Source organism: Sapajus apella, unplaced genomic scaffold, assembly GCF_009761245.1.
Source record: "Sapajus apella isolate SASKATOON/1434 unplaced genomic scaffold, GSC_monkey_1.0 scaffold3, whole genome shotgun sequence".
NCBI lineage: Eukaryota > Metazoa > Chordata > Mammalia > Primates > Cebidae > Sapajus > Sapajus apella.
In genome coordinates, this window is record NW_022436943.1 from 3,214,007 (window position 1) to 3,228,332 (window position 14,326).

At 45.3% G+C, this 14,326-nt stretch overlaps 1 protein-coding gene across 6 annotated transcripts in view; it reads right to left on the reverse strand.

The window, feature by feature from the left end:
* LOC116530332 (multidrug resistance-associated protein 1-like) overlaps nucleotides 1-14,326 on the reverse strand; it is a 44,906-nt gene that overhangs the window by 23,069 nt on the left and 7,511 nt on the right. For all 6 annotated transcript variants that reach the window (XM_032248409.1, XM_032248392.1, XM_032248402.1 and 3 more), the window contains 2 exons: nucleotides 7,412-7,473; nucleotides 4,788-4,919 (listed from right to left, as the gene is read on the reverse strand). In XM_032248409.1, the coding sequence (XP_032104300.1) occupies nucleotides 4,788-4,919; nucleotides 7,412-7,473 (194 nt within the window). The remainder of the gene's footprint in view (nucleotides 1-4,787; nucleotides 4,920-7,411; nucleotides 7,474-14,326) is intronic.

A 14,326-nucleotide genomic window follows, 5' to 3' on the forward strand; every position in this document is an offset into this window, starting at 1 on the left:
GCACAGTGGCTCAAGCCTGTAATCCCAGCACTTTGGGAGGCCGAGGCGGGTGGATCACGAGGTCAAGAGATCGAGACCATCCTGGTCAACATGGTGAAACCCCGTCTCTACTAAAAATACAAAACATTAGTTGGGCATGGTGGCGCGTACCTGTAATCCTAGCTACTCAGGAGGTTGAGGCAGGAGAATTGCCTGAACCCAGGAGGCGGAGGTTGCGGTGAGCCGAGATCGCGCCATTGCACTCCAGCCTGGGTAACAAGAGTGAAACTCCGTCTCAAAAAAAATAAATAAATAAAACAAAATAAAGTTAGCTGGGCATGGTGGTGCATACCTGTGGTCACAGCTAACTCAGGAGGCTGAGGCAGGAGGATCACTTGAACCCAAAAGGTGGAAGTTGCAGTGAGCCAAGATCATGCCACTGCACTCCCGATTGGGCAAAAGAGTGAGACGCTGTGCCCCACAAAAAAATTAGCTGGGCGTGGTGGAGCATGACAGTCATTCCAGCTTTTTGGGAGGCAGAGGTCGCGTTGAGCCAAGGTCATACCACTGCACTCCAGCCTGGGCAACAGAGCAAGACTCTGTCTCAAAAAAATTAAAAAATGAAATCCATGCTGAGCTCATGAGCCGTATGTGGACCTCAGTCCATTTTTGGCCAGCCCCTGGCTTAGAGGAATGTTCTTCTGAGAGTCAGGTCACCTGCCACATTCTACTGCCAGCTCACAGTGTGACCCCAAAGCTGGTTAGCTCACCTCTCTGGCTTTAGATTTTGTCATATGGAAAAGGAAGGGGTTAGATCTCAAGCATGTCAAATACTGGGCCCTTCCCTTCCTTCTCACGCGCACAGCAGACACCCACAGTCACTCATGGCATTCTTTCCCACTGAGTTACGTTCAAGCAGCCCTCCAGGTGACTGCTATCAGAGGACTGGAGTTGAGCAAGAAATGGCATCTTGCTGCTCTTCCATGACTGTGTTCCCTAAGATCACTTCTAGCTCGACTGCCCCTGCATTCTGCCTGTACATCACATTCTTCTTACACTCTAGTCCCTTAACTTTACCAGGGTGCATTGACGAAACCTGTCTCTTTTATTTCTCTTCAAATTTTTTTTTTTGTATTTTTAGTAGAGATGGGGTTTCTCCATGTTGGTCAGGCTGGTCTTGAACCCCAACCTCAGGTGATATACCCGCCTTGGCTTCCCAAAGTGTTGGGATTACAGGCGTGAGCCACCGTCCCCAGCCTCATTTTTATTTTTTTTTTAAGAGACAAATTCTCACTGTCGCCTAGGCTGGAGTGCAGTAGCACGATCTCCGTTCACTGTAGCCTCTGCCTCCCGGGCTCAACTGATTCTCCTGCCTCAGCCTCCCGAGTAGCTGGGACTACAGGTGTAAGCTGCCTTGCCCAGCTAATTTTTTGTATTTTTAGAGATGGGGTTTCACTGTGTTGCCCAGGCTGGTCTTGAACTCCTTAGCTCAGGTGATCCACCCACCTTGGCTTCCCAAAGTGCTAGGATTACAGGTGTGAGCCATCCCGACCATCCGCCTGGGTATCTTTTTTTTTTTTATTTTTTTTATTTATTTTTTTTTTTGAGACAGAGTCTGGCTCTGTCACCCAGGCTGGAGTGCAGTGGCACAATCTCGGCTCACTGCAACCTTCACCTCCCAGGTTCAAGCGATTCTCGTGCCTCAGCCTCCCAAGTAGCTAGGATTACAAGTGCACACCACCATACATGGCTAATTTTTGTATTTTTGGTAGAGATGGGGTTTCTCCAAGTTAGCCAGGCTGGCCTTAATCTGACCTCTGGTGATCCACCCACCTCAGCCTCCCAAAGTGCTGAGATTACAGGCATGAGCCACTGTGCCCAGCCAATGGTTCATTCTTGTACATAACTTAGAATTCAGTTGTGCAGATGCATATAATGGGTAAATCTGTCTGTTCACTTGCTAATAGATGTCTGGCTTACCTCCAGTTTGAGTTATCACAAACGAAGTAGCTAAGAACATTCCTGTATCAGTCTTTTATAAACATATGTTCTCAGCTCTCTTGGGTGGATGTCTGGGAAGGGAGTGGCTGGCTGTATAGTAACTATGTCTATAGTTAAACACACAAAAAAAACCACACAAACAAAACTGCCAAACTCTTCCAGAGTCACAGAAGCATTTTATAGTCACTCCAGCAAAAACCACAATCCAAAATGGCCCTAAGCTCTAAGAGGCCATACACAAAAAAGAACATTACACACAAACCAATGAAGCACTGGGTTTTCATACCCAAAGGTAGAAGCAGGGAGATTGCTCACACCCGCATTTTTTTTTTTTTTCTGAGATAGAGTCTCACTCTGTCCCCCAGGCTGGAGTGCAGTGGTGTGATCTTGGCTCACTGCAACCTCTGCTTCCCAGGTTCAAGCAATTCCTTGTGCCTCAGCCTCCCAGGTAGCTGGGATTACAGGCAAGTGTGACCACACCCAGCTAATTTTTGTATTTTTAGTAGAGACGGGGTTTCACCATGCTGGCCAGGCTGGTCTCAAACTCATGACCTCAGGTGATTCTCCCACCTCCACCTTCCAAAGTGCTTTCATTATAGGCATGAGCCACTGTGTCCCAGCACACCTGACTTTTGAGATGAAGTCACTCAAGGGTGAAGAAAGATTGTAAAGCGGTCCAAGAAGCCATGCAGACCTCCAAGCCCAGGCCTCCCTCACGTGGTCCCTGAGCAGCCCAGAGCTGCATGGGCTGCATTCCCTTCTCCGGTTAACTAAAGGGATCTGGGTGTAAAGGGCCACACCAGGAAATTCCAGCCTAGGACAGGGTTGTTCTTGTCACTCTCCAGTTCCACAGGGGCTACAGGTGCCAGATCTGGCTTATGCCTCTGGGAATAAAGCAAGCAATCCATCTGTCAATGTCCCTAGGAAATGATGCCCTGGCCCCAAGCTGAGCATCCCTAAACACCAAGGTACTCACAGAGCCGGCCCCCTTTCAGGTGGCCTGCTTTCAAGCCCAATGAGCCAGTTCTCACCACACCCTCCCTAGCAAGATGGAAGTGTAGAGATGAATAAATATAACTTGTACAACTAAAACCTGCCCAGCACTTGCTCAGGACCAGGGCACAGCTTATTATGGCATTTATCTCACTGAATTTTCAGAAAATACTCTGGGTAATAAATGGCGGCTCATGCCTGTAATCTCAGTACTTTTGGAGGCCAAGGTAGGTGGATTGTTTGAGATCAGGAGCTCAAGCACAACCTGGACAACATGGCAGGATACCATCTCTACAAAAAAAAAATTAGGTGTGGTGGCGCGTGCCCATAGACCCAGCTACTCGGGAGGCTGAAGTAGGAGGATCACTCCACCTAGGCGACGGGGGCTGCAGTGAGCTGAGATGGCACCACTGCACTCCAGTCTGGACAGAAGAGTGAGACCCTGTGTCAAAATAAGTAAATAAAATGGAGGCTCCCAGTGAGGCATGAAGGAACTTCATGGACAGGCCTTGAGGTCCCCACCCAGGTCTATCTGCCTTCACTCTCATCCCTAATATCCACCTTCCCCAGGGCAGCCTGGGTTGTTTTAAACCAGAACTTAGATGTGTATGGTGGATCACAACTGTAATCCCAGCTACTTGGGAGGCTGAGATAGAAGGACCTCTGGAAGCCAAGAGTTGGAGACCAGCCTGGGCAACATTGTGAGACCTGTCTCTATAAAAAAAAAAAAAAAAAAAAAAAGAAAATTAAAAAGGCCAGGCACATGGCTCACCCCTGTAATACCAGTACTTTGGGAAGCCAAGGCAGGCAGATCACCTGAGGTTGGGAGTTAGAGACCAGCCTGACTAATATGGAGAAACCCTGTCTTTACTCAAAATACAAAAATAGCCGGGTGTGGTGGCACATCCCAGCTACTCGGGAGGCTGAGGCAGAGAACTGCTTGAACCCAGGAGGCAGAGGTTGTGGTGAGCCGAGATTGCGCCACTGCACTCCAGCCTGGGTGACAAGAATGAAAACTGTGCCAAAAAAAAATACATATATAAAATAATAAATAAATAAGTCAGGCATGGTGGTGCCTTACATAGAGGGTAGAGTCTAAAATCCAGTACAGCCAAAATCACCTGCAAATGGGGCTTCTTTGGCTAAACAAATGTACATGGTCAGCTGGGTGTGTTGGACAGAAACACTTCAAACAGCAGGAACACAAAGGATGCCAGACACTCAGAAAGGGACAGAAAAAGTGAGACTGACTCAAGGAAGGACAATCATGTGCCACGGCAAACAACATCAACTGCCTGCTTCGGCAGCGTTTTTCTCTCTCCTTTTCTTTTCTCGAGACGGTCTCACTTGTCTCCCAGGCTGAAGTGCAGTGGTGCAATCTTGGCTCACTGCAACTTCTGCATCCTGGGATCAAGCGATTCTTCTGCCTCAGCCTCCTAAGTAGCTGGGATTACAGGCCCTCACCACCACACCCAGCTAATTTTTATATTTTTAGTAGAGATGGGGTTTCACTATGTTCGCCAGGCTGGACTCAAACTCCTGACCTTGTGATCCACCCGCCTTGGCCTCCCAAAGTGCTGGGATTACAGACGTGAGGCACCATGCCAAGCTTCTGTCTTCTTTTCTACTCAGTTGCCTTAATGACTTGTGAGATTTTACCCCATTTGGCAGAAAAACAAACTGAGGCCTGGAGGAGAAGGGAGAATCACAAAGCTAGTAACAAGCAGCACTGCCAGGGCTGCAGCCTGGATTCAGGCCACAGGGGCAGAAATGAGGGAACCGGGGCATTCTAGAGCACAAGGAAACACACTTACTTCCTAGACTTGGTGCATTTCTTCTTCCAGTTCTTTACCAAAACAGGCATGACTTGTTCTGACGTGTCCTCCTTGTTTAAGGACCAGAAGCCACTGCTCTCCAGGGGTTGGTGGTAGCCCCGGACGATCAACCTGAGGCCAAGACACAAGGTAGTCAGGCAATGAGAGTCAATGAGAAGAGGAGAAGGACGGGACTCACTCACTCCACACGCATGCCGATGCTGCGCCCTTCCGCAGCACAACTGCCTGCTGCGAATGAAGGCAGCCACACAGCTGGGGATGTCTGAATGTGGATAGACATTTGCACATATTACAAGGTTATAATAGCTCATTCTGTTGGGTCATAAAGGAAAAATAGCTTTCTTTTTGGGGAGTGCATAGAAAAGATTTGGGGAAAAAAGATGATTCAGGAGGAAAATATCAAGATGGCTCTAATTCACTCTATTTTTTTCATTCATTTTTTATTTTTTTGTTTTTTTGAGATAGAGTCTCGCTATGTCACCCAGGTTGGAGTGCCGTAGCAGGTTCTTGGCTCACTGCAGCCTCTGCCTCCTGGGTTCGACCAATTCTCCTGCCTCAGCCTCCCAACTCTGGGACTACCGGCACATGCCACCATACCTGACTAATTATTTGTATTTTAGTAGAGACGGGGTTTCACCGTGTTGCCCAGGCAGGTCTCAAACTCCTGACCTCAGGCAATCTGCCCCGTCGGCCTACCAAAACACTGAGATTAAAGGCATTAGCCACCATGCTTGGGCCTCATTCCTTTATTGTTTATTTGGTGACAGGATCTCGCTGTGTCACCCAGGATGGAGTACAGTGGCATGATCACAGCTCTCTGTAGCATCCAGCTCCTGGCCCAGAGTGATCCTCCCACCTCAGCCTCCCGAGTAGCTGGGATTTCAGGTGTGAGCCATTATTACTGGCTAATTATTTTTTATTTTTGTAGAGACAGAGTCTCCCTATGTTGCCCAAGCTGATCTTGAGCTCCTGGGCTCAAGCAATCCTCCCACCTTGGCCTCACGAACTATTGGCGTTACAGGCATGAGCCACCATGCCCCGCCAACTTTAAAAAAATTTACATTAAAAAAGGCTAACATAGGCCAGGACCAGTAGCTCATGCCTATAATCCTAGCACTTCAGGAGGCCAAGGTGGGAGGATTTTGTGAGCTTAGGAGTTGGAGACCAGCCTGGGCAACACAGTGAAACCCAGTCCCTGCAAAAAATACAAAAATCTGTTGGGGATGGTGGAGCATGCCTATAGTCCCAGCTACTCGGGAGGCTGAGGCAGGAGCATCCCCTGAACCCGGTAGATCAAGACTGCAGTGAGCTACGATTGTGCCACGGCACTCCAGCCTCAGCGACAGAGCAAAAGCCTGTCTCAAAAAAAACCAAAAAGATGATGCATATTAGGGTGGAAGAAAGAGTCTTCAAATAATCCCCAATAAGATGTTGACAATGGGCAGAAAAAGATGTACAAAAAGAAAACCACAAGGTGGCTGGGCATGGTGGCTCACACCTGTAATCCCAGCACTTTGGGAGGCCGATGTGGGTCGATCACCTGAGGTCAGGAGTTCAAACCAGCCTGGCCAACATGGCAAAACCCTGTCTCTACTAAAAATACAAAAATTAGCTAAGCATGATGTCACAGGCCTGTAGTCCTAGCTACATGGGAGACTGAAGCAGGAGAATCGCTTGAACCCAGGAGGCAGAGGTTATAGTGAGCTGAAATCGCACCGTTGCACTCCAGCCTGGGAGACAGAGTGAGACTCCATCTCAAAAAGAAAAGACCAGAAGGAGGCATACTAAAATGGTGACAGTGGTTGCCTCTGGGTGTTTCCTTACTACTGATCTGCACATGTGTTTTGTTTTTTTTTTTTCTGAGGCGGAGTTTCGCTCTTGTTACCCAGGCTGGAGTGCAATGGCACAATCTCGGCTCACCGCAACCTCCGCCTCCTGGGTTCAGGCAATTCTCCTGCCTCAGCCTCCTGAGTAGCTGGGATTACAGGCACGCGCCGCCATGCCCAGCTAATTTTTTGTAGTTTTAGTAGAGAGGGGGTTTCACCGTGTTGACCAGATGGTCTCGATCTCTTGACCTCGTGATCCACCCGCCTCGGCCTCCCAAAGTGCTGGGATTACAGGCGTGAGCCACCGCTCCCGGCCACATGTGTTTTTTTAACCAACATTTCCTATGGTGAGACAGTATTATTTTTCTAAAGAATGGGGGACGGGAGGGGAACAATGTCAATAGTAACTATACTTATTTAAAAAACCCAAATCTGTCAGATTGAACATGATGTCCAGGCAAGAAATTAATAAATAAATAAATAAATAAAAACCCAAATCTGAACCTAAAGCAAAAGCAGTCCAGTGTATGACTGTCCCAGGCCAAGCCTTCTGCAGATATTTAAGCTGCTCATGGCTCATGTGTTTATCACATTCAAGGTGATGGACCTGGGGGACAGAGTTGGTGTCTCTGAGACCACATGGCCAGCACAGGCAGACTCAAGACAACTCTGCAGAAGAGTGAAGCAGACAGAAGTCAAGTAGGGAGCTCAGCGTGGTCATTCATTCATTCATTCATTCCCCACCACCTCCCTGAGGTCTCAGGAGCCCAGCCTTACCCTGTGATCCACCAGAAGGTGATCCTGGACAGGAAGGAGGTGCTGGACTCTGGGCAAGGATTCTAGTGGAAGGAAAGAACAGGTTAGGGAGGAAGAGGGAAAGGAATGATTCAACTTTTCATTCAGGTCAGAGCTTGGCAAGTAGTCATCAGCTGCCCATTCTTCCTTCAAGAGGACCAGTGTCTGCTCCATACCATTCTGTACCCCAAAAGGATTCTCTCCTAAGCCCCAGGAGAAAGAAACTCATAGCAGCTCCTCTCATTTCACTCAACAGAGTGTCTGCCAGGTGCAACCACGATACAACAAGCTATTGACCTGCCTTATCCTCTATTCCCACAGCAACCCTAAGAGCTGGTGTTACCATCATCCCCACTTCACTCATTCATTCAACAAATATTTTCTGAGCACCTACTTTGTGCTAGGCACTCTACAAGGTACTACAGGGTTACCTTAGATCCCTACGACAATCTCCTAAGCTGGTATTACCATTGTCCCGACTTTCTTCATTCAGGCATTGAATAGTTATTGACCACCTACTATGAGTTAGACATGCTACCAAGAACTTATATATGTGCATTATTTTACATCCTCATGGAATTCTATAAACATGGTATTACTATTATCTCCACTTCATTCATTCATCCAGCAAATATTTCCTGAGCACCATCCATGTGCCAAGCACCCTGCATACAAATCTAAACAAACAGAAATGACCACTGCCTGTATGGAGCTTGTGGTCCACTGCAGTAATCATTAGTAATACCTGCCAAGATTCTCTACTATTAATAGCTAGCTCTGTTCTAAGTGCTTTACACAAATTACCCTATTTAATCTTCATCCCCACCTCACAAGGCAGGTGAAAGTATTATATTATCCCTGTTTTGCAGTTAAAAGAAACGGGGGACCAGAGATGAAATGATTTGTTCAAGGTCCCACAGGTAAAAGTGGTGGAGACAGGACGTGGGCCCCAAAGAATCAGGCTCCAGAGAGACATGCATCAAATGATCACACAAACAAATGCAAAACTGCAACTTCTGGGCCTTGATATGTGTCCTGAAGGTAGAGAAATATTACCAATGAGACAAAGTCAGCACATGGGTGCTGATCTGGTGTACCAAGTTCAGAGATGCTCCCCGAAGGAAGTCAGTCAAGCTGATGCCTGAAAGACGAGTAGAGGAGAACTAAAGAATGAGGAAAGGCAAGGCATTCCCAGCAGACAGCAGCATGTGCAAAGGCCTGGTGGTAGAAGGAAGCATGGCAGACTCCAGGAACCAAGAGGGGGCTTAAGCAGTCTACACTGAAGTCTGTGCACAATCTACACTGCATGTCACATATTTTGGTATTCATTCTAAGGGCAAGGGAAAGTACTGAGAGACTCTAAGCAAGCTATCAAATAATTTATTTCCCAGAGGCACGAAGATGAGCCCCAATTCAACATACAAGCAAGGAAAGGGACCGACACAGAGTCCTGGGATGACAGACCAAGCCTGGCTTTCAACACAGATGCATTCAGGTCAAAATTCTGAAACAAGCTTTAAGCAGGAGAGGAAGAAAGGTCACCACGTACAATGAGAGCTTTAGCCAAGGACTCCACTCAAAGTTCCAATCTTGTGCAGAGATAAGTTGTTTACAGAGCCCAATAAAGCAGCATACTCTCCTCAAGTGGTTTTCCATCCAAGGCTGGGTGTGCTTTTTAAAAAATACTGTATCCTGGCAGGGTGTGGTGGTTTATGCCTGTAATTCCAGCACTTCGGGAGGCCAAGGTGGGTGGATCACTTGAGGTCAGGAGTTGGAGACCAGCCTGGCCAACATGGCAAAACCCTGTTTCTACTAAAAATACAAAAATTAGCTGAGAATGGTTGCTCACAACTGCAGTCCCAGCTACTCAGGAGGCTGAGGCAGGAGAATCACTTGAACCCAGGAGGCAGAGGTTGCAGTGAGCTGATATCCCACCACTGCACTCCACTCTGGGGACCCTGTTTGTATCTAGGCCCTATCTTCACGAGGGATTCTGATTAAGCTGGTTTGGGGTGTGACTGGGGCCCTGAAACTTTTTGTTTTAAACGTTCACATTCTTCTTGGAAAAGTAGCTGGGCAGCAAATATGCAAGATAAGCCAAGAACATTGTGTCACACTGGAAAACAAGGAAACTAAGCATAAACGGGATTGTTACAAGGCCCAAAAGCCAGGCAGAAGTAGCACTACAGGCTATAAAAGGGACAATTTGAGCTTGGACAAGAGAGTAAGTACAATGGGCTAAAACATACCATGTATGTTTGGTTGGTTGGTTGCTTTTTTTTGAGACAAAGTCTTGCTCTGTCTCTCAGGCTGGAGTGCAGTGGTGTGATCTTGGCTCATTGCAACTGCTGTCTCCTGGGTTCAAGTGATCCTCCCACCTTGGCCTCCCAAGTAGCTGAGATTACAAGCATCAGCCAAGACACTGGGCTAATTTTTGTATTTTTAGTAGAGATGTGGTTTCACCCTGTTGGTAACCAGGCTGGTCTTGAACTCCTGACCTCAAGTGATCCACCCACCTTTGCCTCCCAAAGTGCTTGGATTACAGAAATGAACCACCACGCCTGGCCAAAAACTTCCATTTTTACTTAAAGTTTTAATGATTAATTTCACATTATATGTGAAAAGTAATGAGTCTCTAGCAGCCTTATCCCAACATCTGGGGCTGATTATAAAGCAGTACTTTTGCTCAGTCCCATTTTCCTTCCAATCACCTATTTTGAGTAAATACACTAGTTTCATTTTCCACCCCTGTATAGGGGCGGTAAATACTACTAGGAAAAAATCCATAATTAGCACCAGTACAAATTCAAGGTTTCCAACCTGAGTGTAAGCATTGCTTTTAATTTTTTTTATCCATCCCAGGTTACAGTCTCCTATTCCCCCAAAATGAAATCTCAAATGTCCTCCATTCTGCATAAAACCCATGCTGGCCCCTCAGTGGAAAACATCTACCATGAATTATGGGTCCCTTCACTTTACCTTCACACCACCAATTTCTGTCACACTGACTGTGCTTATTACCATGTATGTCTAGGATTAGACTGGACTCCTAGGGAAGAGGAACTCACATTCAGTTCTCAGTCCCGAGGGCAAAACTCCAAAGCGTAATTAAGGAAAGATGTAACTCCAGTTCTTTCAAGTTCTGAATTCATGGTCCTCTCAAAAATCGCAGTGTGTATTCAAGCTCCGCTTATTTTCCTGATCCAGTTCTCCACCTTTGGAGGGGTCTTACAAAAGAGGCCAGGAAGGCAAAACTGTCTAGAGATTACTCCCACATGGTAATCTTTGCAAATAAAACTCTTAGACCTAACTTTATACTAATAAAAATTTCATGATACTTTTTTTTTGCGGGGGCGGGGGCAGGGTCTTGCTCTGTCACCCAGGCTGGAGTACAATTACAGCTCACTACAAGCTCATCCTCCTAAGCTCAAACAATCCTCCGACCTCAGCCTCCCAAGTGTTGGGGCCACAGGCACAGGCCACCATGTGTGACTAATTTTTTGTAGAGATGGGGTTTCACCATGTTACCCAGACTGGTCTCAAACTTCTGGCTCACAGGATCTGCCTATCTCAGCCTCCCAAAGTGCTGGGATGACAGGCATGAGCCACTGTGTCCAGCACCAATACCACATTTTAACTATGTGTTGAGGTGGCTGGATTGAAGGAAGATTTCTGGGTACTCCATTTTCTTTTATTTCCCAGTCCTAAGGAGTTTTAAACACACTAATATTAAAGTTTAAATGCCCTAGAGCTGAAAAAGAGATTTAAAAACTTGACAGTCTCACAGTATCTGGTATAAATCGAAGAAAAATAATGAAATGCAATGTGCTTAATATTTTAAAAGAATTTGAGTGAATTTTGCATCTGTAAAAATGAAATCAGAATAATCTGAGGAAAGATTTCAGAGATGAAAAGATTTTCAGAGATGAAAAGCATGATTTGCCAAATTTAAAACAGCAATAGAAGCAATAAGTAGCAGATGAAATATAACCAAACAAAAATTAGTAACACAAAAAAAATCAGTAAATGAATTATCCTACAACTCAAAAGGACAAAATAGATTAACAAGATGAAAGAAAAAAATGTTAGAAATATGTAGATCAACCTTACCCATACTGTGTACAGAAAGAAAACAGTATTTTTTTTTTGACAAATTTATCGAGCATCGATCATCTAGTACACTACAGCCATGATACAATAGAGAAGAAGACAGACATGGACTGCGTCTTCAAAACGTCCACTTTCTAGAACAAATGAAGCTGAAGTAGTAACCAATGAAATTACTGAAGAAAACTATGCTTATGAAGAAAGGGGGTAGGAAGAGAAGGAAAGGAAAAAAAATAAATGTATACATTTTGTGTTTTACCCAAATTTAAAGCGAAGAGATTCTGATAGAATTTCAAAGATTACAGAGATAAAGTATCCTTCAAGCATTGTGAGGATTAGATGTCTAGGGTAATCAAGTTTTTAAAAACATCTGGGTGGCAATGTTTTTAAATGAATACCACATATGGACAAGGATAGGGTTAAATTGGCACTCCCATACATTTGAAATGGGAACATAAATTGTTTTAATTTTCTAGATGTAAATTTGACGATTCCACTTCATGTACAGCTTAAGAACCTTACTAGGGGTTTTGCCAGGCATGGTAGCTCACCCCTGCAATCCCAGCACTTTGGGAAGCTGAGGAAGGCGGATCACTTGAGGTCGGTGGATCACCTGAGGTCACAAGTTCAAGACCAGCCTGGCTAACATGATGAAACTTCACCTCTACTAAAAATACAAAAATTGGCTGGGTGTGGTGGCGCATACCTGAAATCCTTGCTACTTGGAAAGCTGAGGCAGAATTGTTGAACCCAGGAAGAAGAGGTTGCAGCGAGCAGGGATTGTGCCACCACACTCCAGCCTGGGCAACAAAGCGATACTCTGTCAAATAAATAAATAAATAAGGCTGGGCGCGGTGGCTCACGCCTGTAATCCCAGCACTTTGGGAGGCCGAGGCGGGTGGATCACGAGGTCAAGAGATCGAGACCATCCTGGTCAACATGGTGAAACCCCGTCTCTACTAAAAATACAAAAAAAAATTAGCTGGGCATGGTGGCACGTGCCTGTAGTCCTGGCTACTCGGGAGGCTGAGGCAGGAGAATTGCCTGAACCCAGGAGGCGGAGGTTGCGGTGAGCCAAGATTGCGCCATTGCACTCCAGCCTGGGTAACGAGAGCGAAAGTCCGTCTCAAAAAAATAAATAAATAAAATAAAAATAAATAAATAAATAGAACCTGGGCAACAAAGTGATACTATGTCAAATAAATAAATAAATAAATAAGCCTTCCTAAGGTTTCTTATACCCTTCCCATCCCCTTCCATTCTTTGTGCTATTGTCATACCTTTTTCTCCCACGTTACAAAACTTACAATGTGTTGTTATTTTTATTTTAAACAACTATCTTTTTAAAGCTACTATTTCTTTAATTCAGGGTTGCACAACCATCACCACTAACTGCAGAACATTTCCATCACACAAAAAGGGAAATCCTGTACCTGTTAGAAATCACCTTCAATACAATAATCTTTTAAAGAGATTAAAAATATATAGATATATAGTCTCATTTTTACTCCCATAGTTACCATTTCTAGCACTTCTCAATCCTTTGTCATTTGCCTTCTGCCTAAACAACCTGAACATTTCTTGTGGAGGTCTGCCAGCAACAAGTTCCAGTAGGCCTCCGTTTTTTTTTTTTGTTTTTTTTTTTAAGACAGGGTCTTGCTCTGTCACCCAGGCTAAAGTGCAGTCGGGCTCAATTACAGCTCACTGCAGCCTCTGCTTCCTGGGCTAAAGTGATTCTCTCACCTCAGTCTCCCAAGGAGCTGGGACCAAGGCGCACCACCATGCCTGGCTGATTTTTGCATTCTTTGTAGAGATGGGGTTTTGCCATGTCACCCAGGCTGGTCTCGAACTCCTGGACTCAAGCAATCCTCCTGCCTGGCCTCCCAAACTGCTGAGATTGAACGTGTTGGTCACTGCACCCAGCCCCAGTAAGCTTTTCTTTAAAAGAGTACTTTAAAGATGTCTCCCCAGGCCAGGCACAATGGTCCACGCCTGTAATCCCAGCACTTTGGGAGCCAGCGGCAGGCAGATCACGAGGTCAGGAGTTTCAGACCAGGCTGGCCAACATCGTGAAACCCCATCTCTACTAAAAATACAAAAATATTAGCCAGGTGTGGTGGCATGCACCTGTAATCTCACCTACTCAGGAGGCTGAGGCAGGAGAATCACTTGAACCTAGGAGGCAGAGATTGCAGTAAGCCAAGATCACACCACTGCACTCCAGCCTGGGCAAGAATGACTCTGTCTCAAACAAAAAAAAATAAAATAAATAAAAAAATTAAAGAGGTCTCTCCATTTTATTTTGATTTGCTAAGTTTCTGATGAAAAGTCTGCTGTCATTCTTATCTCTGTTACTGTGTACATGATGTGTATTTTTTCTCTGCCTGCTTTCAAGATTTTCTCTTTATTATTGGTTGCCAACAATGTGATAATGATGTGCCTTCGTGTGGTTACCTTCATGGTTATTCTCCTTGGGATTCTTAAATATGTGGGTTTATAGTTTTCATCAAATTTGGAAATTTTCTGCTCATTATTTTTTACAATCTTTTTTCTGTTCTCTCCTTTCCCTTTTTTCTGGGGCTCCAATTACATGTATGTCAGACTGTTTCTATCTCTAACAATTGTCCTTGTTACAGTCATTGATGCTCTATCAATTTTTCCATTTTTCTTTCTGTTCTCATTTTCGACAGTTTCTATTGTTGTCTTGAAGTTCACTCATGTGCAGTGCCTCAACTACTATTAATGCCATCATTGTACTTTTTTTTTTTTTTTTTTTTTTTTTTTTTTTTT